The 24,902-nt window shown below is 39.4% G+C and overlaps 1 protein-coding gene across 1 annotated transcript in view; it reads right to left on the bottom strand.

Annotated features, from left to right (window-relative positions):
- lmbrd1 (LMBR1 domain containing 1) overlaps positions 1 to 24,902 on the bottom strand; it is a 43,659-nt gene extending 18,757 nt beyond the window's left edge. Inside the window, exons 1-7 of the mRNA XM_040177707.2 lie at positions 24,778 to 24,902; positions 22,492 to 22,668; positions 21,683 to 21,746; positions 12,622 to 12,719; positions 11,522 to 11,589; positions 8,784 to 8,872; positions 4,920 to 4,993 (exon numbers count right to left, since the gene is read on the bottom strand). Of these exons, the coding sequence (XP_040033641.1) occupies positions 4,920 to 4,993; positions 8,784 to 8,872; positions 11,522 to 11,589; positions 12,622 to 12,719; positions 21,683 to 21,746; positions 22,492 to 22,668; positions 24,778 to 24,843 (636 nt within the window). The 5' untranslated portion in view covers positions 24,844 to 24,902. The remainder of the gene's footprint in view (positions 1 to 4,919; positions 4,994 to 8,783; positions 8,873 to 11,521; positions 11,590 to 12,621; positions 12,720 to 21,682; positions 21,747 to 22,491; positions 22,669 to 24,777) is intronic.

The raw sequence follows: 24,902 nt of genomic DNA, 5'->3' as shown, positions 1-24,902 counted from the left end.
CAATTGCCAAGTTTATCTGTAAAGACATGCGGCCCTATAATGTGGTTGAAAATCTGGGGTTCTGTGAATTGATCCAAACATTGTGTAATGTCCAATTATTGTGTAATGTTTACATTGAAAATGGTTGCACAATAAAAGGTTAATACATTTGCCATTAATTGTTGTTTGCTTGTTCATAATATCCATAATTAATTTAACTTACAAGAAACAACAGGGATCTCAGAAACTTTGCCTGCACTGTCCAGTAAAGTAACTGAATCGATTTCAAGTCACTGAATCGAATCGTTCCAAATTAACCCAGATCGTCCATGAATCAAATCGGCAACTATGAATCGCGATTCGAATCGAATCGTTGTTAAAATGAATCGTTACACCCCTAATGTCTAAACCTTTGACTGGTACTGTATGTCTTCCTGTATGTCTTGTTCATTTGTTATACATTGTATGCACCTTTAATAGAACACACACACACACACACACACACACACACACACACACACACACACACACACACACACACACACACACACACACACACACAGTGTTGGCTACGAAGTGATACAGGGAAAATATGAGGTCAAAAGACATTTCAGCTATCAGAGGACTTCAATCTCCGTTTGGACTTTGATTAAAAATGAGCAACACCTCTGATACCAGGAAGCAATCCAATCAATAAAAGGGAAAATAACAGGCGCAGGCGTTCTCGCTCTCCCTGTGCTGCCTCACTTTAACCAACTTGCCAGAAGTGCCATTTTATGGGTTCATAATAAAACAAAGGGGCCTTCAGTGCAAAGAAAACATCGGCCCTGTCAAAAGGCTCCTTCCACTTTTCTATTTTTCAAGAGGGGAAATGTTAGAGCCTATATATAACAACTTTTACTAGTTCCTGAGTGTTATGTAGCATTAAGAGTCGCATGGGATACTAAGTCAGTCTAGACTATTATTAGTCTCTGCTGTGGATCTCTGCTACAGGCGAATGTCGCCTCCTGCAATGAATCATGGAGCTCTTAAGGCCGGAGCATGTTCCGAATATCAAACACACTCATAAAAGGAAAACCTGTCCTAGATCCCAAGAGAAACGTTTCCCTTTCCTCAAATGTGCAACTGCATGGGGGAAATATAAAAGGAAAGATAAGGAAAGCACGGGCGTTCCTCCACTGGAGTACATTTTTAGTCCAGCCATAATCATGCATGATCATTAGAGTCATTTTAAAGCCCACTCTGGTCAACAATTACCAGAAATAGCATGGAGCACACACAGCGTGTGACTGGACGTGTGTGTGGATTGGGGGGGGGGGGGGTTGTTACAGGCTGAAATAACTCCGTGAGAGTCATGTGACTGCTGGGTTGAAAGAAGGACAACTAGATGGACATGGCCGTCCTACACAAGACTCCTCTTTGTTGCTTCTTCTAATTGTGTTGGTGGAGCCAAAAGGGAGCACGCGGGAGCAAGAGGAGCCTCCCGTTTCGTTCTCAAGTTGGATTTCAGACAGACAAACTTGAACTAACCAGCCTGATCTGCATTTATAGATATCACGTTTAACACATTCCTATGAATCCTGCAAATGTGGCATTAATGCCATCGATTTATATATTGACTTATATATTGAGGAATGTAAAATGAAATAGACGATCGATATTTAATAAAAAGGGAGGGTCCGTTTTGTGTTTTGGTTAAAATTAAATAAAAAAATATTTTTAACTGGGGACCTCACAGCACATTCTCTATACGTTGGTGCATTTGCACATTTGAGATAAGGTTTCCCAAACATCAGATGCCGCCACTCAGCTCGGTCTAGTCACTCGTTTCTCATGCTAGATTATCAGTGGTGACTCACGAACGAGACAAACCGTCGGTGGCATTGACAACCATTCTGGGCAGTCTGTTATGGATCCATTTGGTTCTCATCACACAGAGAATGGAATTTAACTCCACAATATTGACCATGTTGCAATGTTTGAAACCATGGTACAGGACGACAAAAACATGAAGGAGGCAGTTACCAAAATTATGGTGTGCTTAAGACAACGAAGCATGATGAGGGGAGAGATTTATGCGTGACAAAAAAACAAAAAACAGAATACTCGGATTTGACAGCTGCCGATGGAGGGAGCAGTGCACACTTTCTGCCGGTTAGTCGCTTGCTCTGTGCTAATCCCAGAAATATATTGCTTTTCATGTTTTAAATGATTTTCATATCCCAGCTAGATCTCAAAAGTAGTGCTTTATGATGTGATATTTTTGCCTGACATTGTCTCTGAAGAAAACGTTATAAAAAAAGTGAACAAAGAAACATTTTACATAAAAGGTAAATCCAACTAGCAAAAAGCTGCCTCCCAGGGAAGTGCAATGCTCTCACCGGGTAAAGACACAGCCGTGCAGCAATTCTACCACTATCCAGTATCGATAGGAAGGATGGAATTTTGATCAGATCTATTTCAGCAAATCACACCTCAGCCTCCGTTGGCCTGGGACTTCTCTACTATGGAGTATAAGTAAAGATGTCGTTATCGTGTGCTTCACTAGTCTAAGTCCGTGATCTGCAGTGATTTGATTACAAAGATGAGTTTATTACTTAATAATGCCCCTTTTAAGTTGTTTGCTTTTTGAAAGTGCTAAAAAACTAGACTAAATGACTACTGCAGTGAATCATGGAAGAAATGTTTTATTCAAAATCCAATTGCAGAACTCTGAATTAAAAAAACGTAGTCATAAAGTGGTAAATATGAATTCTGAAATCCAATTTAAATATAAAATAAAGTAGGCAAACAATGGTTAAATGATTGAAGAATCCCTGAGTAAGTAGTGACACCGTCTCGGATTCACTTATGGACCTGCCTCAGGGGCTAAGATTAGATCAACAGAAATTAATCTTCACTACTTTAGTTCAGCATCAGCATCTCATGGCCGGCAATTAAAGAGCAGGAAAAGAGGAGGCCCACAGCAGATAGAGGCATAAGTCAATATGTTAAGCCTCGATCTTGAAGTCACAGGACTCGATGCATGAGGTTTAAGACCGGTGTCATGTCATCAATTCTGGATACAATCAAACAGAGTGGGGGATAACAAAGTTTTCTTTTAGATATTTGCAAACATTCCAGGAAATGAAAAATAAGTTTGGTTGATGTTAGGTTAGGCATTACGAGTAAACCCTCAGTATGTTAGTATACAGTTAAAAAAGGATTCATTGGATTTATCTGGACGTGTAGTATAGTCCCATGTTGGGTTGAGCTGTATTTTACATACTGTATTTGAATGTCTTACACGGTGCAAGACAGAAAGAATACCAAATGCATAGTTTACTATTACATTTTTTTTTTTTTTTTTTACAAATAGCAACAGCATTTCAACTGTAAAAATATATTTAAGAGAAAGCTGCACGATAAAAAAGTGTCTATTTGCTAATGCAAAGCGTCTTTGATAGATGTTGTGTTTATTTTAGAGAAAGCACCATAAAACGTGCCTCAGAAGGCCAAAAAAAAGCAGTAAAAGCTGTAACTAGCTTCACTTTGTATTAATTTTAAGTGCACCAGGCTGCCGTGTTTTCTACTGTTTACATCACAGTTATTTGCATTGAGGCTCGATGGCTAGTTCTGCACGAAGAGAAGTGATAAATTAGCAGCAGCCCTGGACAACATTTCCGCTGCTTACGGGACCTGTCACTTAGATTCCATTAAGTTAATCAGGCCTAATAGTAACACATGGTAAAGAATGATAAATGACACAGCTCTTTGCGGATATGTGTAGGTGGCCACCGAGACGAGTTTAGCAGCTTGAAGACAGAGCAAATAAAGCAGATGAAAAGGGAGACAAATAAGATAAGATCTTCGGCATTTGTGTCCAAGAGAATAAAAGAGGGAGGGGCTACTGTCGCCCCAAAGGCCCCAATCTCTTTCATTGGCTGCATCAAAACAAAAAGACACACCGGGAGTTTTGATTACCGCAGGGCATTCTGAGACAACGCGGGGTCAGTGCAAATCCGAGCATACTTCCATAGCAGAAACGCACACTGTGATCATCCACTCTTTGGAGTGCCGTGAGAAGCAAAGAAAGAGAGCGGTGGGTATGATCCTCGCTGGGATGACATATAGACGGATTATACGTCCTGCAGCGAGATTGGCTCTACAACGTACTTGACTGGGTTGTGTATAATTCATTAAGAGCTCCACATTCAATTGTTGTGTGATTTGTCAAATAGGACTCGTTGAGCTTAACAGAAACTGGATAGATTGAGGTTGGCTGTCACTTTTACTCTCACTCTTCGGGTTCATACCAGGGTAGTATTTTCTATTTTTTTGGTATTTTCCTCCAGCAGCCACTATTCTGTGTTACTCCCACCCTGACACCCATGCCTCCCCCTCCGGGGAAAATTCAAAGTGGATTTTAAGGGCTATGAAAAATGGACAGCATTAGCAATTGTTACAGCACAGTCAATTTTGGGGATCTAGTAAAAAAAAAAAAAAAAATACTGCAGAATGCAGAGGCAATCAATATATATGCATTTAATAATAGACACTGAGGTAGATGTATAACTAAATAGACAGCTGGTAAGTGGTTGATAAGCTGGTGAAGGTTGCAAATACATCATGCAAAAGTCTCAGGCGAACAACGGCGGTTTGAGTAATTTGAGCAATTGAAGGCCACAGCTCTGAAATCACAAGGCATAGTTAGTACTGAAAGGCCACTTCATCACCAAATACATCTCACCCAAGAAGATTGGTAACCATTCACACCAATCTTAAGTAACTGGAGAGCAGTCCCATTAATATTTGACCAAAACATGCATGAGACATCCAGTGAAAAATCTTGTTTTACATTTTACGTCATATTAAGCCACAGCAACATTTAGACATTTAGTGTGAAGATATTGCTCAGCTCCACCTCAACCTCCACCTCGTGGCTAAGGGTTCCAACTCACCGTGTAGGTTATCACTGCCAACATGCCAATCAAGGTCAAGGAGCTGATGGAGAAAGACAGAGCAGGTAGACCATCTGCAGGTGAAAAGAAGAGGGCCATTAGAGGTTTGAGCCTGACCTCCGACAGACATTTCAATGCTCTCTGCCACATGTGCAAACTATCTACAGCCAAGTGTCTCTCAGTGAGCGGTTTGTTTAACGTAAACTGTGAAACTTGTGAAAATCTCTATACGCCTGTGGCCAAAGAGAAGCCTTGTAAAGTCCGAGGGAAGGACTGTACTGATGTCACAGTGATACTATCAGGGCGATCCCAGCTTGGGTTTGAGGAATACACATCTGTATTAGAAAGCCTGCATTACAAACTAGGAATAGTTTTTTAGACGTGGGGATCGACCAGGTAAGGAGGATATTGTAATGTTCTACAGGGGGTAGCGTTTGAACTTTAACCAAATTGGAGACTACACATGAGGGTATTCTTTTATCTGCTACTTGCATTTCAATGACTCTTTTTTTGATACCCCTGGTTACCTCTTGGCAAGGTGGCGGCAGATATAAAACATCTACAAGGACAGTAATGATAACCCATGGCCAGATATCATACGCAAGATAACGTACAAAAATGGAGAATTAGCCATTTAATATCTAGAATGCCGCAACAGATCAAAGGGAAGTATTAATAAAAACATGCATCCCCACAGGCAGAAAAACGAGGAACTCCAAAAATGAGTGGTTTTGAATCTTATCCAAACTGCACAGCAGCAGCGGAGAACACAGCCCGCCTGGAACGGCGAGGAGTTGTCTCTTTGCTAATCTTCTGAAGGGGGAAAACTGGGATTTCATTCATGTTGGAAAGGGGGTAACATGTTATTTCACAAGGACAAGAATGAGGCAGCGTGCTGGTGTGCTGGTACTCTCACGCTTAATGAATGCACTTTAGCAAAATCTTCCCCTGGAGACACATCTGGACTCCATATTTTGCCGGGGAGCTGCCATTTCATACATTGATCCTGTTCGGTTTTTAAACCGCAGGAGCTTTCAATGTATGCAGGTTGAGTTGATGTGCGTCACCTTTGATTGAGGCGGAGTGGGGACCACCCACCAGGCAAGGGCAACAGTAGGTGTCACACCAGCTGGAGTTGGAAGACGGGGATTGATGGAGCGACTGATTGCCTCTACCCCGTCAAGATCCCACCTGTTTTTGGGTTCCAGATAAAAAGCTACACAGTTGTCCCGTTATAGATATCCCGCACTTTCCCAGCAGCGACTTCGCAGTGGCCAGCCCACCTGTCGGCATGGACATAGACGACTGCCTGCCGTTTTCCTTGATAGCGGCATTTGATTCGGGGATATTAAAACAAGTACTCAGGCCATATATCATTTGTGTTGTTTATAAGACACAGCAATGACACATCAATTTATTTTAGAGGCATTTCACAGGCAGCCGGACAAAGAGATGGATAATGGAGATAAATTACGTGCCTGCTCCCATTGTATTGTATGCAGAAAGAAAACTGCGTTGAACATTAACATTTCAATGCATGTTTCCATTCCCATTGCAATTTTGCTTCAATTGTTTGTTGGTGAGTTTTTTAAAATAAGACAATGGCTCTGTGCTCTGCATGGAAAACAATATGTCCATGAAGCTCAGACAAAGCGAGGGATGGATTATTTGCTGCCACTCTCCTTTCTTACTTGAGTAGATTTTCCGGGGATTAAACAGAGGGAATATGGTCTATTATCGGAAGCGCTTCCGCATCTGTACAGCTTTGATCACAACTGAAGGGGAATGAGGTAGCTCTTGTTTCACCTCACAAATAGCACTTCAGGTTGTGTTCATGCGCGAGACGTGTACACAGCAGCGTTAATTCAGAAGCTACTTTAGCACAAGCCCTCGACTTCGGTGGAAGGGAGTAGGTAGCGGCTCTATAACCAAAAAGATGGGAAGTAGAAGACTCAATGACCGGGCAGCATGTGGAGGTCGAAGCTAATTTAAGGAAGTAATAAAGCACAACCTGTTGTTTTTGCTCTTTGTGTGATTAAAACTGAAAGTTACTTTTTTTTTAATAAATGGGGTTGGATAAAAGTTTGTGCAGAATATTCTGAATGTGCCGATCAAGATCAACAGCACTTCAACCATGAATCGGTCAACTGAAGCCGCTAATGTATTTAGAAAGATATCCTTTGTTCATACAGTGGCTATTTTAAAACCATGCAAGCAAAACAAACATTGGACTATGTGTTATATGTAGAGAATGGTTTTAACAGATACACTAATTATTTATTTTTTTAAATCATTTATTTCACAGGAGCAAGTAGTATTCCTTTATCATGAGTGGTGCCTTATTCATGGATAATTGCAATGCAATGGTTCACACCCAATTCTCTCTCCTTGGATTAACGGACCCCACACAGGGACGGGGAAGACATTTACAAACACGGTATGTTTTTGTTGCTTGTTCGGAATACCTTTTTTAAATGTTTAATTTACAAGCACTACGTTTTGATCATTTCACATTTATAATTTTACTCTTAATTAGTATATTCATTATTTATTCATGTATTCATAATCAGCAGAACCAGAAAGTCAGATAGATTTAAAAAACATCTCATCACTTCTATAAACACTGCAGTTCTCAAACATAGAATAACTCCAGGCTAATACTACATTATAATTGGATTGATATGGTTTAGATTTGCTCGTAAATGTTTGGCATACACAAGTTTATTTTTTCTTTTCTTACTGATAATGACCATAGAAAGTGCTTCTTGCCTCTTCCTAGTTAGAATTTGACTCCCACCCACTCCACTGACAAATTGAGACGTGGCCAAAAACACAAGATCTCACGGCCTGGTCTTGAAGAGCGAAAGTAATAGCTTCGGAGCTTGAGTACATTTGAACATCATTTTAACATATGTAATGTTGGAGCCATTAAAGATGTAAGGGCCTAAATGAACAGTCATTGCAAAGCAGTCAGCAGGGTAATGTGGCAAAAGTGCATTTCCTTTACTTAATTAACCTCCCATCTGGAGAGAGAAGGGATGATCCTCAGCCGCCGGGCTATTTCCCACTGTGCCAAGGGAGGAAGGTTAGGGAGAGCATGTAGGGGTCCACTATTGTGAATAGAGGCAGATGCTTCAACTTCCTCCTTGATCCCCGGATGGCAAAAGGCCAGAGGACTGCTAAGAGTCCACTTTTGGCAACGCTCCGTTCAACAACCGAAGATGTCTATTGGCGGTTTCTCCATCATTACTGGAGTGGTATTACTGGTAAATTTAGTTTCTTTTTGCACAATAATATTGAGTCACAATACAAGCTTTCCCCATCGTCTTGCATGCAGTTCCAGGGAAAGAAAAAGTCACTTTGCAATCCATTAGGATCCCTCTCATGGGACCCTAATGGGCATTGCATTGATTTTAAACAAACCTCCATTACCTATTATTAGTAGAAATCTACCAACTTTAGTACTCTTAAAATCATAGATAAGATTCATAAGATTAGTCATAAGATTAGTATCAATTTTCTTTTTTTAGGATTTAGAAAAGTGCAAACCTGTCGGTTTTAAAACAACTTGTGTTTGCACCCACTCTTAATCCCCAGCCCCTTACAGTCTAAACAAACCTTTGCATCGGATAATAGGAGGATAGGATGAATATATGAAATATATACGTGTGTGTGTGTGAAGAACGGATAGGAGTAACAAAAGTGAATTCAAGTAAAATAATGAATACGGCTAATGAAGGTGTAGGCTGGGAGGAATGAAGTAGTCCGATGTAGAAAGAAATAAAGGAAAAGGAAAGCCGGTAGTCATGGTAACAGCAACTATGAAAGTATGACCCGAGAATTTACAAAAGAGGCTATACTTACGACTGCTTCCAAGCTCTTCAAAAAGGTATTGAACTTTCTCCCATTGGGTGGAATTCTGACCAGGTGGAGGCTCAAGTGGAACAAAGGCTCTGAAAGCAATGACACAATAATTTAGCGGAAGTAAGAAGAAATGCATTAAGACTATTCTAGCCTGTCACAGCCTCCAGTGCACAACATATGCTTAAGTTTAGTCCTCGTACTGGCAGCGACGGTTTCAGCAACTGAGGAATTTTCTCTATGAACCACGCACACATTTTAAAACATAAAAGAGAATAAATATAGGAATCAGTGTCTATGTCTTTTTTATCATTCCTCAACAGATAAACATCTATAGCAGTGTCATTGCTGTTGGTGAGAGGAAAGGAGAAATACTTTTGGAAAGACAGACTGCAGTCAGCTCTGATGGCAAACAATGACAACGCAGCTTATTTTAATACAGCACATGTAGTTTTAGTCAAACATCTCCATCCCACTACAGACCTTAATGTCCTACCGGGCGCAATGCTCAGGCAGAGGAGGAAAAGAGGCTTTCACAGTATGTTCTCTGCTCCAGAAATGACACGTCTAAGCTCCGCGGTAAATGTTGATTTCTATCTTATCTGCATGCTGTATGCTTGGACCGGTGCCTCTCTCTTCTAAACTGTTTATTTTTCCGATTTCCAATTTATCTTTGCTTACAACACACAAGATCACATGAATGGAAAAGAGACTTAAATTAAATGAACTGAATCCGGTTCTTTTTTATATATTGAATAAATATTAAGGAAACGTTTTGCTTATCCACATATACCAACCCTTTAAAAAATGATTAAATGATCTTGACAAAATGGACAGTCTTCTAAACTGAATCTCAACATTTACAATTTATTTGTACAGGAACTAAACAAAACAAAAAAGCTTTATAAAAGGTTTATAGCATTCTACATTTAGTACAGTTAAGCTCGACAGTCCAGCCAAGTCATATCTGCACCTCTTTGCTCAGACATTTTGATCTCTTGAACCTTTAAACCGGTTTCATTGAGTTACAGCATCTAGTGTTAATTGTAGTCATTTGGACTTCAGTCACATATAATTCATATTTACCAAAGTTTCCTCTCAATCTTAAAAATTGTACCTACATACTGTATATAGAGATATATCAATTGTACCTAAAAAATGCTTTAATATTGTGGGGAAAGAAATTAAAAAATATATTTTGTCAACACTTCTGAAACAGCACATTTCAGGAAGAGCATTTACATGCAAGCTAAAAGGGGGAAAGGGTCAACAGTATTGATGCTCACTTTCAGTGCAGACTTTGATTCCATTAATTATAAGAAAAATCCATCCATTAATCCTTCTTGACAGACAGCAGAGAAACCTGGTGCTCTGGGAATGTGTTTGGATTATTTTACGAAGTTAAAAAAAAATGATCAAAAAAGTAAAATAGATAAACAACCTTCACCAGGGGACGGGAAATGCATTAGATCAGCATCTCAAAGACTTTCCTTTGCTAAAACGCAAAAAAAAGGCCTCATCTGCCCTTCCACCATGCTGACGCCTTCAGGGCTCCACACTTCAGCTTTTTGATATAAATGGGTTTCCTTTTAGTCATGTTGGGTGTCATTTTCTTATTTTAGGGTCTGCGGTAGGAAAGAGTAACTTTTCTGGAACTCTAAGAACTTTTTTTCTTGAAATGACAAAAACAAAAACATTTAGAAATATTCATTCTTTTGACAATATAACAATACAGGTTTTAAAAGTGACATAGTAGCAGTGTAGTTCTTTTGACATAGCTCAACTTTTGTTGCCATAATATCAAATAAAGATTACAGTAAAAGAAACGGCCTTTTCTTTGAATGGAGCTTCAGCACAGTAAAGAGCCATCCACTCTTTTTAAAAGCCTTGATCGTTATTCTTTGGCTTAACATAAAATCTTAAAGGCTTTGTATTAGACTTACTAATGTTCTTTGCAAAAGCAAAAATGAAAAGCGCAGCAGTGAAAGATCAAGGGTAATTCAAGGAATTTAACACCTGCAAGCTACAAACAAAAAAATCTAAAGACATCAATAAAAGACCTACGGAGTCAACAGTCACTGAACACGATCATCAGGTCTCTGGGTATTAGAAAGGCAGCACAGCACAAAAGCTATCATGTTGTTGGAAATCAAAAGACCACAGCAGCAATTGCCAGAACAAAGCTGCAATAGTTCCAGTTCATGAGGTAGAAGAGGGTCCAAATTGCCCCTGTCAATAACAAAGTGCTAACAACAAAACTTTAAGCTGTTGTATAATCATGTGTCCTTTATTTTCCCAAAGCAGGTAAGCCTACCTGCACTGCACCATTTAATGGTTGAGAGAGCACAATGCATCGTCTGGGCTGAACTCACGCTACACACATGGCAGCAAAGAAATCTCTTATGGAGGTGCAGCGGCTATTGAACACAACCAGTATAAAAAAGCTGATAAATGAGAGTCTGAGCTTCAATATAGATTTGCCGGTACAACATACAACGTTAAAAAAAGATCAATATCCCCCCTGCAAGTACTTTGTACATGGAGAAAATGATTCTCGCTAAGTATCAACCTATATTAGGACGGAGGTCCATAGTGTGTTTTTCATGATAATGACCAGATAAATGGCACTGCAGCCATCTGAAAGACTCCTCCTCTCATTAACTGAACACAATGACACACAAACACCCGCCTCCACTTGCAGTGTGCTGAAGCAGAAGAGGCCACCCATGTCTCCAACTTACCCAATTAAAAGGAGCACTACGCAGACAACGGCAAATCCAAACGTGTACTTCAGAGCGTTCTTCACTTGCTGTAATAAAAGAAATTATGTAACTGGTAAATCACGGCCGTGAAGTAAAAAGTTAAAACATTATTATGAATTATTCTGGCGTGAAGGGGGTCATACGGCATACAGCTAAGGGCTGTAGTGAGCGAGAGCAATACAGAGTAGGTGCAAATCCAGTTTGACCTGGAAGAGATAACACGTCACTCCCACCACTATTCAAGGTGCTTTTAAAGTAACAATACAAAAGACCTCCCTGCCGGTTAGAGAAAGTGCCCCCATCAGCACAAAAGTGACAAATGGAAAGGAGAGACGGTGCTGTGTGTTAGCTGGTGTTTGGTACATCACTCACTAAAAAGGACTTTTAAAGATAGGGATGTCAAATTTTCAAATTCCAGCTGACACTATGCAGGCTTTAATGTGCTGTATGAATGCAATGTTTGACAATGTGACTCTTTTCACTGCCCCAATGTACTATTTTAATATAAATTCATAATTATTTCTCCCCTTGGATTGTTTGAGCAGGAGTAGCTAATTTAGGGTTTCATTGTAAACATAACATTTGTTTTATTGTATGTATTGTCATGGTCTTCAAAACATGTTGACTAAGTTCCCTTTTTTATCCGTTGAAACTTAAATGAATTATATAATTCCCCTCACAGGTGCACTTACAAATGTGTTTCTTGCCACGCAATAGAGGCAATGCATGATGGAACACTATTCCTATTAGTAATTGTCAAACCTTTGTTCATTTTGTAGATTTTGACTTCGAACTCCAGATGTATACTTGTATAATACAAAGTAAACTAATCGAATAATAGGAATTGGATTAGGGTTGATCGGTTCGGTACTATTATTTAAAAAAATGTTTCTTTTATCTGAAACACTGATTATTTCACAACGTTACAATAATTGTTTGTGATGTAGAACGGTAAATCGGGAGCAATAAAATGTGATCCTTTCGCTTTAAGCTTGATGGGACGTTTAACTGAAATGAACCCAAGATATTTTGCATTGACATGGGAGCAGCTATGTAGAAAAAGAAAGTTGCATTCTTACCGAGCATCTGTTCCCGTTGTCATCATCCCTTTCTTCATAGTAGAAATACACAAAGGGGATCCATAGGAAGACACAGAATAGTATGATGGAGTAAAGTGCTATTTGGATACAAAAGAAGAGTTGAAATCAAGAATTAGTCAGACACTTTTCCTAACAAAATATTACACTAAATATCCATATTCCAAGCATTGACAATGGTAACTTCTTATCAACCACAATCATAAACTGATTTTTTTTTTTAATTAAAAAAATCCCTATTTCAGTCAGACCATTTATTTCATATATTTATTGTAAAAGCAGTTTGTGAAAACTCAAACAAAGCATCCAGCAGTGAGAGTATGAAGCCAAGGAATTTCTGCAGACAATATTACCCCATTCTTTCGAGAAAAAAAAGCTAATCTAGGGAAGGAATCACTTATTTAAGTAAGATACCTCAGTGAAACAGTACAGAACTTAATTTAATCATCCATAAATCTTGTTACGGTATATATATATATTGCAATAGTATCAAAGTATCAAAATCCATTTGTCATTTTTATTCTCCTTTCAAACTAACATGCATTTACTTTTTTTTTTTTCTGAATATCTTTCTAATTTATCTCATGATAAAATACACCAATGGCGGTTTGTCACATGACCATTAGGGATTCTCTTTAGTTATCAGTTTGAATGCTGCCTTAATTTTCATCTCAACTATAAACCGGCGAAGTTTTGCGAGGGAGCCGGAGCGAATCAGGGCCAGGGGCGTAAAATGGGGATGCTAATGGCTTCTTCCCAACCTCCAACCCCAAGAAATAATCCCTGAGGAAGCTTGGGGCAGGCGTATATCAGAAGGAGTTCACTATAGAACAAATGTAGAGTGCATGTTTGGGCATTTTAAATCATGAAAGATGAAATGTTGCTACAAAGATGTTTTTTCATAAAGAGGTCCATCAAAGCCCACTATGAACTTAAACTCAAAACCTTGCATAGTTCTATTTGCTCTCGAAAAGAAATCAGTCTATCTCAGTGAGGTATTAACTTTGTATCAAAGAACATATTACTAAATATTATACTTGTGTCTCAGTGATAGCTGTCTGTATGCGGTTATCCAGCCAATCAGCGCTAGTAATGGAGTTTTAAGGGGGTTCTTTCCCTCTGTTGTTAAATACAATGCAAGAAATAAAATGCATGGTTAACAGTGGCAGTGGTCTTTAAACGCTTACTTTCTACCAATCATCAACATGGATCCCTAAAAACGTTACCAGTAGTTTTCTGCCTGGATGGTCGCAACATAAACTGGAGATATAACCCGTTTGTTCTGTTAAATTTGGCCAAAACGTTGTACGTCTAGATTCTGATTTAACCAGCTCAGTTTTAAAACAGCCTGATGTTTGAAAAGACTTTCTAGGCTGAATGATTCGATTCATTTTACTTCATCTTGGGACAAAAGGTGGACCAAACCACAGACTCTATACAGGTGTTTTCCTTATTATTTGGCATCTGTAAAAGCCGGCTCGTAGTACGTAGTACGGCAGTAGTACGACTGCCACTGTGTGCTGAGTAAAGGCACAATGTTGCCGCTTCAGTTTGGAGTCTAATCCAGAGCACTTAGTGAATGATTCAAATAGACATTTGTATTTCAACCCATTATACTTGTATCATTGGGGTGTTAATATTGCTTTGGGAGAAACTAACAAAGCAGTTAATCATCAACTCTCTTTCAATGCCAACCACTGCAAAGGAAAACAAAGCCGTCTGCATCAGACAGTTTGAGAGAGATGTTGACCTTCTGTATGAAAGGACACAGTGGACACAGTGCACCTGTCCTTTGTGAAAGAGCTCACGTTTTGCTCATCCAAGCCTTTTTTGTTTGCTTGGTATCTTCCTGAGCAAGATGGTTTTTTGTTTTTTCGGGAGAAGAGAGCAAACATCTGAACGCATTAGAAATTCATAGAGCGAAAGGTGAGGCAAAAACACTTAAAAAGAGATATGCTATTTCTAGCTGGGGGCTTTTCTCTGAGGAGAAAATGGATGTTGGTGAAAACCCCCCAGATGATCCTAAAAATAACCCAAAGAAAGGCATGTCACAAAGATGTGCTCAACAACAGGGTTGGAACAGCTCAGCGCTGTGATGATGTGAATCATCAGTGCACGTCCCACCGCGCCGACCAAGAAGAAATGGGCGGGGAGAAAGAACACTCTCAACACAACTATGTCTTTTCTACGTTTTGTCCTACATGTTAAATACGGGTTTACAGTGGTGCCTTTAAATTTATAAACTTGACCAATATTCAAAGTCAGCAAAAGTTTAAAAAAAAACAATTAAAACATAGAATTGCAACCATGAATACATAAGAGATTGAGGACCAAAACATGAGGAACAATGACTGAATACGTCCCTAAGAGGTGTGTGGGGGGGGGGGGGGGGGGGGGCATTGTACCTTGATGAACTGCTGTAAATTGAAAAATCGGTCTTGATAAACCTTTAATCCATAACATCAGTACCGCACTTCCACTTCAATGTGCGTGTGACAAACAACCGCTCCACATCCATCAGGAAGGCATGGCCTCGAGTGAGTACCAACGTGCACACCCAGCGGGTTGGACTACATCTCACAAAATGCGCTCTCCTGCGGACAAATGAATGTCATCGTAATAGCGGCTTGCTTTTTTTGCCAGCTGTGATTGTGACAAGGCATTACTTTCAATAAACACATGCTCATTGCTCCACTAACGTATCCATTTACACTCGTTTACAGCTGGAACAGCAGAGTTTAGGATGATGCCAGGAGCCGGTAGATGCAGCCCGTGCACAGTACGCAGCTGCTGGAATGTGCCTGTGGCTTAACGCAATGGCCAATATTAATCATAACACCATGAATATTAACATAGTGGAGGAATAGGTCATACAGCTTTACCATGGATCATCCATTACTCTCTGAGCAGAGTTTCTACTTGGGAAGAACGCCTGACCAGGGAGAGAAGTTTAGCGCATTTATCCCCCTGACAGAGAGCAGAGAATGAATAATTGATTGACCTCCCATAACACTTTATACAGTTTGGGTTCAAATATAGCATGGACCCCAATTTGGTCTTAGGAAAAGAAAAAAATAATAATGAAGGAAACATATTTTTTTTGTTTTTTTTGGGGAGGTGGTGATAAAAATGTCACCTAACCAGTGTTGTACCAGCAGGGGAAATAATGTGAAGACATCAACACAAGCAGTAGTCAATACCTCATTATGTTTTAATAATCATCAGTGGCAGTTTACAACGATCACCACTATTTCAGACCCACAGTCTCAGCAGTAGTCTCACTCCTAATGGGGAACATTAGAGCATTGTCCTCACCTTACTGTGGCTCTCCACAGAGACATTAGCCCCTGGACTCTTGTTCTTCGCAGACAGGCAAAATGTATTACATTTTGTGGTGAAAGTCTAACAAAAGGACACCGGACACTGATGAACAGATATGTTTGGACAGACACTTGCTGAAAGGTATGACACTGAGCTAGCACTCTTATTTGCAGTAGAAATCGGGGAAGGCTGTTTCTTGGAGGGCAAACATGGGATGAAAAAGAGAATTGTGAACATTCAGGCTAAATTTGAGAGGTAACTAAAAACTATTAACTCTCATATCAAAACCCAAATTATTTGACAGAGCGCAAAATATAACATGTTCCAGAACTTGTTCAATGGCCAAGTCATGTATAAACGTAATTCTACATATGCAGAAATGCACTATCCAAAGGAGAAGAAAAGAAGCTTGCATTATTTGGCAAACAGATTTCCAAACAGTAGTAATAAGAAAACAGCAAGCGGTAAACCCAAATCCAGACTTCTACGTTCTATGAAACCTACAGCTTATACGTTGCTGATTCAGCGTGCTGCAAGTCTCCAAGGTGCAGCCACATGCTACTCCAGTTAGTTGCCATCTGCTTGACACAAGGCTGTCACAAAATGAACTATCCTTTCCATGGATTCTGCTTTACCTCGTAGCTCTATGGCATATTTTATTTGGTTGAAAAGAAGCCATCACAAATGGACTTCACCGGGCTCCTTGAGCATTGTTGCAGAAAGTAGGGACCATCAGCTTCAAAGAGGAGCCTTGAAAGTATATGAATAGAGAGTTGATATGAAAACAACATCCAAACGTATCATATTATCAACTGGTTCCTGAGCTCAAAGACCGCCGGGCCCTAAAGAGCATTTTTCTAAGGATCCGTTGAGCACAACCAATCCTTCCTGGAAAGACAGCTCACAGAAAACATTTGACCATCGTTTAATGCTGCACCGTGATATCCAATAGAAGATGTATTTTGCCCAAAAGAAAGTCATAAAGTAAAAAAGATGGTTGAGGATTAAACTCGTAAGTTTTCGGAGGGGATTTGCAGCGTTCAACATCACAGCTTACATCCGTGTTTGGATACACATGCCTTGATCCTCTTTAAACAGAATTAGCACTGTCAGGTGAAGATACTTAATCCTGCCTTCTAACATGCACACATGTTAACACCTAAACATTTCTTTTAAAGGTGTCCAGAGGAGATTGTGTGTACTGTGCAAAAGTCAAACTCACATGTTGGGAAGTAATAAAACAGGAATTGTTTTAATTGATACTTAGAAGTAGCGTTCAAGTGTTGACATAGTTAACCGTGTGTACCCGAGAGGCAACGAAGGGCGGGCACTTTGAAGTGAAGAGCTATCAGTTGTGTTTTTTGCAGATGGGGGCATGAAAAGGGTCTTTTGTTTCTGGACAATGCTGTTATCCAAGTTACCTTCCAAATAAAAACTCATAAAAAGTTTGTCAACAGCACATGAAAGCTACGTGCACAAGAATCACAGACAAAAACAAAGTACTATTTATTTACTAGAGGATTGCACCCTCCCTAACTTCTTCTCTACAAATGGCATTAAAAAGGCAAAGGGAGAACCAATGACTTATTTAAAAAAGATCCCAGGGGTATTTTGCCCTGTTGCTAAAGGGTCTTATGCATCACTGCTTTGAAGTACTAAGCAGTTCAAGGAAATGTATAAATGGACAGAGGCTGGAAATGAAAGGCTAGGCTTTCAGACTCCGGGTTCATCAAAGATTACAAAAAGGCCATTTGGTCTCTAAAAGGAAGTGGCTGTTTCAGTTACAGACATCTATCCTCCAAGTTAAGTCTGATACTACACTGTGTACAATGTATGTATATTCCCTGCAGTCACCAAGGAACATTTTTCTTTGAAAGATAATATTCACTTAATATATATATATATATATATATATGCCGGTTTCTTGGCAGTTTTGTATATAGCCGTTATTGCTTCATCGCAGGTACACCGACGTTTGCTGGCTCTCACAATGCATTCTGATGCAATTTATCAGGCTGATGCACTCATAAATGCATAGTTGTATCTGTGTATAAAATGCATTCACGTGACCTACTTCTGATGTTACTGCTACCATGTACAATAGCATTCCCAAGAAAAGGAGTCTGAGCAACTGTGAATCCACATAAATGGATGCGCTTCAAAATAAACACGCAGTTCATGAACAAAAAGGTCCAAAAAAACAAATAAACATCACAATATCATCTACTTACTCATTATGTATAATTGAGTGTACTCTAAAATCTATTGAAATCTGGTTCAAAAGTAACAATCCATTGTTATAAAAAAGAAATTGTGCGATATTATCATTCATTGCCCACCATTATGACTCCACTTTGAAAAAATTGATATTGTAAAGCTCTAAAAGGGGCAATCATCCAGCAGAAAAGTGGATTCAAGATTGCTGCAGAAATATTGACGTGTCCCTTACACAGTAACTCAGATTTAACACTTCAGCCAAATGTAGATATTTCCAAACCAACTACTGAAAGAGAATCCCAAAATGACAGCTATGTAAGGCCATAAAGCTGCTTCAGAAATTAACTAAGCAATGCAGAGAAATGTTAAAATCCTATTACTTCTGAATGTAAGTTACCTTTAAGATGGGTGTGTTTACGTGGAGGGAATCGGAGAGGTCACGTCAAACCTGGAGTTATTCTATTTGTGAAGAGACAAATGTACAGTGTGGTCAAACGTGGCCTTAAAGAAAATGCAACTTTAAAAAGGTTGTGATGAGACAAGATGTGTGAGGAGACACACATGGAGCTTGGTCTCCACCTACTGGCAAATAAAAAATCCCTGCCCCTGAAAAAGGAGAGAGGAAAGAGTCCCTGGTTGTACATAAACAACAGAACGATTAAATAGACTGAGAATTAGAGTGGCCAAAACTAATTATCATATCTTCTTTCAGCGAAGTACGACGTTGCTCGAATTACAGTATCTTCAAACATTATTTGACTATTCACATACATATGCAGTAGGAATGTGTAGCATTGTACGAAGTATGTTAAACAGGGGCTTCACTTTGACTATATGGGGCAAATTATCACAATCAGCAATCAATCAGTTTCCTTCAATATGACAATTCATTATCATGTTAGTTAGCATCCCTCAGCTCGGAATGCTACATTTAAAATGCACTATAACTTTATTCCCCAAATGCGGGTATCAATAAAACTGAAAGGCTCGGATTGTCCTTATTTTTAGCTCTTATACAAGCACTTAACCTTCCTTATCAACAGCCAAAAGGTTACAAGACCACAACAAATTCTCAAGCAGATGATTGTGCAGCACACGCTCCCAGAGCTATGATCACATGGATACATGCTTGAGGCGGGTGGCTTACTCTTTCAAGCCTCTCTTGCATTCCTCTCCTTGCTCCCAGAATGCATGCTATTGGAATGTCTTGGAAGATGTTCTTTTTAAACTGGATAAGAAAATGTATATGAAAGAAATCAACAAGAATGCAATACGTCTTTTTGTTCTGTAAAGGGTATGAACAAACTGTCTGCAATATAAAGCGCACTTAACACACTATATTTGGAAGCGTGCAAATGGAATAAGACTGTAAAACGACACGACTGCCACAAAGAGCTGCATGATGCACAGCAACTTCAGCAGCCACGCAAAACAAATGCAGGGAATGGGACTTGAGATTCTCTCACAAATGTTCTACTTTACCAACTCTATAACCTTTCCTTTCATGTGTGACCAATTTCTTGAGTGTAACTGTTGCACAATAAACACGGTTTCTGGTGTAGGAATTTTTCTCTTGAATGCTGGATATACGCTAAGTGTCTGTGGTCTGTGAAAGACAATTTTCGGATGTCATTATACTTTGTGTCTTTGATTGGGCAAGTAGACAGTTCGTCTTCCTTGCGGTTGGCATTTTTGAACAGACGGCAAATAACAGTGTTGCTGAGAGGCACTTTGAGGCAGCGTTGTGTGATTTAGAGCCTTTGCCACGACCGAATTTGCTACCCTCAAAGACAACACACTCATGTTATCCTTTAATATAACAATCATAAAGAAATTTCAGGAACACTAACAGCTTTCAGTTAGGAATCTATCAGCCAAACGGCCTAGATACTGTCCCTATGATTTGCAACCATACTCAAATACCGGAATTCTGAAGTGATCCATGGGGACCGGACCTGCCCTCGCTCATAGCTCGAGAATGTTACAGCAGAGTTAAAAGATGCCTGACTGAACGCTTGACAAACCCACGAATGGTACAACACAGAACACCTCCAGCCAAAACAAATTACCAGTGCCAGTAAAAAGTTGTTCTTGGAAAGCAACACACTGTAGCTAGGCTTCTGCAGAAATTAAAAATAAATTGGGATTGGGATTACTTGGTTCTGTGCACTGTGTGTGTTTGTTTGTTGTTGTTGTTTGGTTTTGCCAAGTTGAACAGGGTGAGGAACACAAACCCAGAAATGCTTGCAGGGTTGGTAAACAAACCCTCAGTACATGTCTGAAAGAGGAAATTACTAACTTCCATTTTCCTCACAGACATCCAATAGCAATACTAACAACAGATATTGTCCAATACACAAAGAGCTGGATGGCATTATTTCAATAAGTAATTAGTCATATTTTGTTTGATAAAGTTGGGAAAGCAAAGTTTCATTCACGATAGATTTTTCCTAAAAAAACAAAACACAAACCTAATCTGTAAGGGATTTTTTTTTTTATACCAATGCAGCTGCACATGAAGGAGGAAGACTTCTTACAACAAAAGCATCTCATAACAGCAAATGGTTTAAAGATATGATTGACAATGATACTGCTCATCATTAGGACACAGTGGCCAAAGTGTTAATGATACTAAAATGTCCTCAAATGAAGGTCACAGAAACAATTCACCCAGTGTTCCCAAGTAATATAGAGATGTGTGCTCCACCTACTGTCACATCCAATGAAAAACCTTTCAGCATATTTGATTTGCAACAGTAAATGTCATTTATTATTGACAGCAGTGGTTGACTGATATTCGACACATTCTAGTTCTCATCTCAGTGGTCATAGTGGGCGTTTTGCAAGGAAACACTGTAAATGTTTGATATCTGTGATATACCACATGATTTTTGATAACACGGCCCGGTCTTTCCATTAACATTACCCTGTGAAAAGGGCTTTCAATCATTTCAAACGTACAACCCATTATAGTTAATTAACTAGGCTTGCAGGGGGTTATATGGACGGTCACGTGTCCGTGTGTGTCCGTGCGAGTCCGTGTATGCGTGTGGGACAGGTAGCTAGCCTGAACAAGCGTGACTGTGAGAGAGAACATTTTTTTATTTTTATTTTTTTATATTCCTCCAATAAATTGTAAAGGGCTAGCTTGTGCAAAACCATTCCAGAGAAAGCAAGATGTGGTACTATGGTGATATCGTGAAATTTAGTTTAGCCAATGTGAATCCTGGCCGTTAAAAGTGTGATGTGCGGGGAAGTCTGGCCTTAAGTGTAATTACAATTGAACGCAAGAATCAATTGAAACAAGGTTGATATCATAAGAGAATTAAGCAACAGACTTACAATGATTGAATTCAAAACAGCTAATTTCAGGAAAAATATTCAAACAGAAGAGCTAATTCAGAGAAAGATTTTTCTGTGTTTTCCTGTCACACTATTATTTTGTCAACAAATGTACAGGGTTTTTTTTCCTAAGGTGCCCGCATAAATAACAGAATGCACTTACTGTAATATCCATACAGCACAGTGTCTTCAATTTGTCCTCTTGTGTCATTGTTTGCCGCCCATTCCTGGATTTTAGTACAGAAATCAAATTTAGTTCAACCGCAAAATGAATAAAAATTAAATAAGAACAGGAACCAATAGCAGTGTATCCCTACCATTATATTGGGGGGGGGCAGAGTAGGATCCTAGATCTTTACAATTTTGCATTTTAATACATTTTACTATTATTTGAAGGGAAACAGGCTAACATAAAATGTATTTGTCCTTTGCTGCAGCGATAGGATTTGCACTGAACTGAGATCAAAAAGCAGTATTATTCTTCATTTTCTGTTAATACGTTGCACAATTCATCAGAAAAGTAGCCACTTGCTTTCAAGACTCTTTGCTTATTTGGAATATTTGTACTACACATTACAATCCCCCAAATACTATATGTGATTAATGAGTAGGAAATGGACAATGGGGTTTGCCTAAGCAGGTCATTACTAAGTGGTTTACTAAAAACAGATGCTTAACAACAACAGCAGCTCACAAAACACAGAACCAAAGAAATAACCCACTGTTCAAATTGATATGCTATTACACACTCTGCTGAAGCTTTAAATAGATAGAAGCCAATACAATGACTTTGCAAAAAAAAAAAAAGGTATGAGAGCAGAAAAGCATTCAGCTTTCAGATTGGACGAGAACAAGGTCCACTTTATCTAATTCCAAGAGAATTACACGGCAAAGTTAAAAGCTGCCTCGGGAAAACTCATTAGCTCCTCTCAAATTGATTTTACTGGCACTGTTAGCATAAGAGATACTAACCTTGTAGGTACCATTGGGATACTTCATGAATGAGACCAGGAATATATCCACTGGTAGGAGTGCGGAAGTTATCAAAGCAATGGCCAGTGCACATATTGCCGTGATGGTCGAAACAACTTCACTCTCCTGCCGACTTTGAAATTTTCGAATGTAGACCCAACAGAAAGCCAGGATCGCCTGAATAGAGAAAAAGACATTCAAGTAAAGATTGATACGATCATGAGGAACAATAATAATTTGGCCTAGAAAGATTGACTTTATAGCCCAAAATATTGAACTAAATGGGAATATTGACTTGATTAATTTGTTATGCTCTCAGTAACTATAAATATAGTTAGAACTTCACCTTCAAAATCATATGCGTTTTCCTTTAAAACTGTCAAATATTGGGTGTTTATTATTTTTAACTATGACAAGAAACTAACAAAGATTGAGGATCTAGTAATGTTGACACTAGTTTGAGTTGGATTTAGTATTTTAATAAAATGAATGATTATAGAGTTGTCCGTATAATTGTTAATAGAAACGATATGGTCTTGCATGTGAATTAATGTTATCTCTAAATGGTGAATGGAGTTGGAATTGTTAAGTGCTTCTCTAATCTTTCAACTACTCAAAGCGCTTTTACAATACATGTCATCCACCCATTCGGAGACAGGACAGGGGCTGCAAATCAGGGTGATGACATATCAATACAATTGATTAATATGTGACACACTATCCAAAACACACAACAAATACAAATATTACTGAATTTCATGGAATCCTGTTTGTGATATCATATTGTTTTCTTCACATATGCATGAATTTATTCCATCTTTTACACCCTGATGTAAAATATCCCTGGTCAAAGACAAACAGTCTGCACACTGAATGTAGAATGTACAAATACAGCACCAGTCAAAAGTTCGGAAATACCTGCTCATTCAATTAAATGAGAAATTGTGTCCAAACTATTCTTTAGTTTACTTAAACAGTACGGTTTCATTTAATTGCATAAAGATTGGGTTAATAAAATAATTCCAAAGACATAATAAGTTGAGAGAACAATTTAGATAGACAGGGCAAAAAATATCCAATGCAATATAAACACCCAATCGGTTAATATTCACTTATTGCCAAAACTTATTACTCAAACCAAAATGGTAACACAAGCTGGTAATTATACACTGAGAATAGCCTGACTGCAGGTGCTAGGGGACAAGTGGTCTGATTATAGCATACTCCGTCCCAATGTCCTTTCAGCACACGTGTCAATGCAGACTCACCGATGGTGTTAAGACCGACAGGAATCAACACAGAGTTTACTTTTTTATGAAGCAGAAATAACAGACAATTATCAACTTCCTGATGCATTCTGTTGCTGCTTAACATGCAAATATAAAAGAAAGAGGGATTGTCATTGCAACTGGCAAACTAAAACTCATTCGACAAGGCGGCAAATGACAAGGACATATTCAAGACACACAGGCTGTTAGAAGTGAGGACACTGCTAAAAACTAGTCCCTTTAAACCAACGCCTGCCACTCACAGACAGGATCAATTAAAAGCCTGCAGCCTAAGCCTCCGGATGCTTGTGTTGCCAGGTAATGACGCGGCATTTGCATCTAAATAAGGTGCGCTGCAAGTAGAAGCGTCTCTGGTGCGGCGGGTAGGGAAGCAGAGTAGTTTAACGGCCTCCAAGCGTCGAGGTGAGATAATGAGTAACGTTACTTAACCACGCGGCGGATTACCGGGCTGACCAACGTTAAGCGACCCAATTTACGACCCGGTGAAGCCAGTCGGTTAATGAACGTTATATAAAACTACATTACATAAAAAGCAATTACTCGAAGAGACGGTAAGGTTACGTGTATACTTGTTAAGCGGCACTAACTTGGAGATACTGGGGAACATAACGTTTGCTAAGCGCATTTTATAACTGTATTAGTGAAGCCCAACTACGCCATTAATGCAATGGACGCTTCTACCGAGAAATATCTAAACAGACGTCCGTAGGCTCTACGAGAGTGTAAAGGCACCGGCCTCCCATTCCCGACTTCAACAACCACCCACCCCTGTTCCTCACAGTTTGGCCCATCAAGGGATAACTTCACAAAACGAAACAACAGCCTGAATTTGTGTCATGGCTAATGTTAACGTTAGCCAAAACCAATCCCAAGCCCAATATTGACGTTGACACGGCCGGTAATGCCTTTGCCACGTCACCGCCTCACACGCCGAAACATCTTAAATTACGTGTGCCCGTGCGTTATGAAACGACTACACTACTTCTAACACGCTTACCAGAAGTATACAGGTGAAAATAGACCACCCAAGAGCAGACTCGGCAAGCAGCGGCTGATCCGCCATCTTTACTTCCTGCAACAACAGAGCCACGTGCTCCGGGTGACGTCACCACGTCGGAGAGC

The sequence above is a fragment of the Gasterosteus aculeatus genome, chromosome 6 (assembly GCF_964276395.1).
Source record: "Gasterosteus aculeatus chromosome 6, fGasAcu3.hap1.1, whole genome shotgun sequence".
NCBI classification, from domain to species: domain Eukaryota; kingdom Metazoa; phylum Chordata; class Actinopteri; order Perciformes; family Gasterosteidae; genus Gasterosteus; species Gasterosteus aculeatus.
Note: the sequence above shows the minus strand (reverse complement) of the source record. Positions and strands in the feature narration are given on the sequence as shown.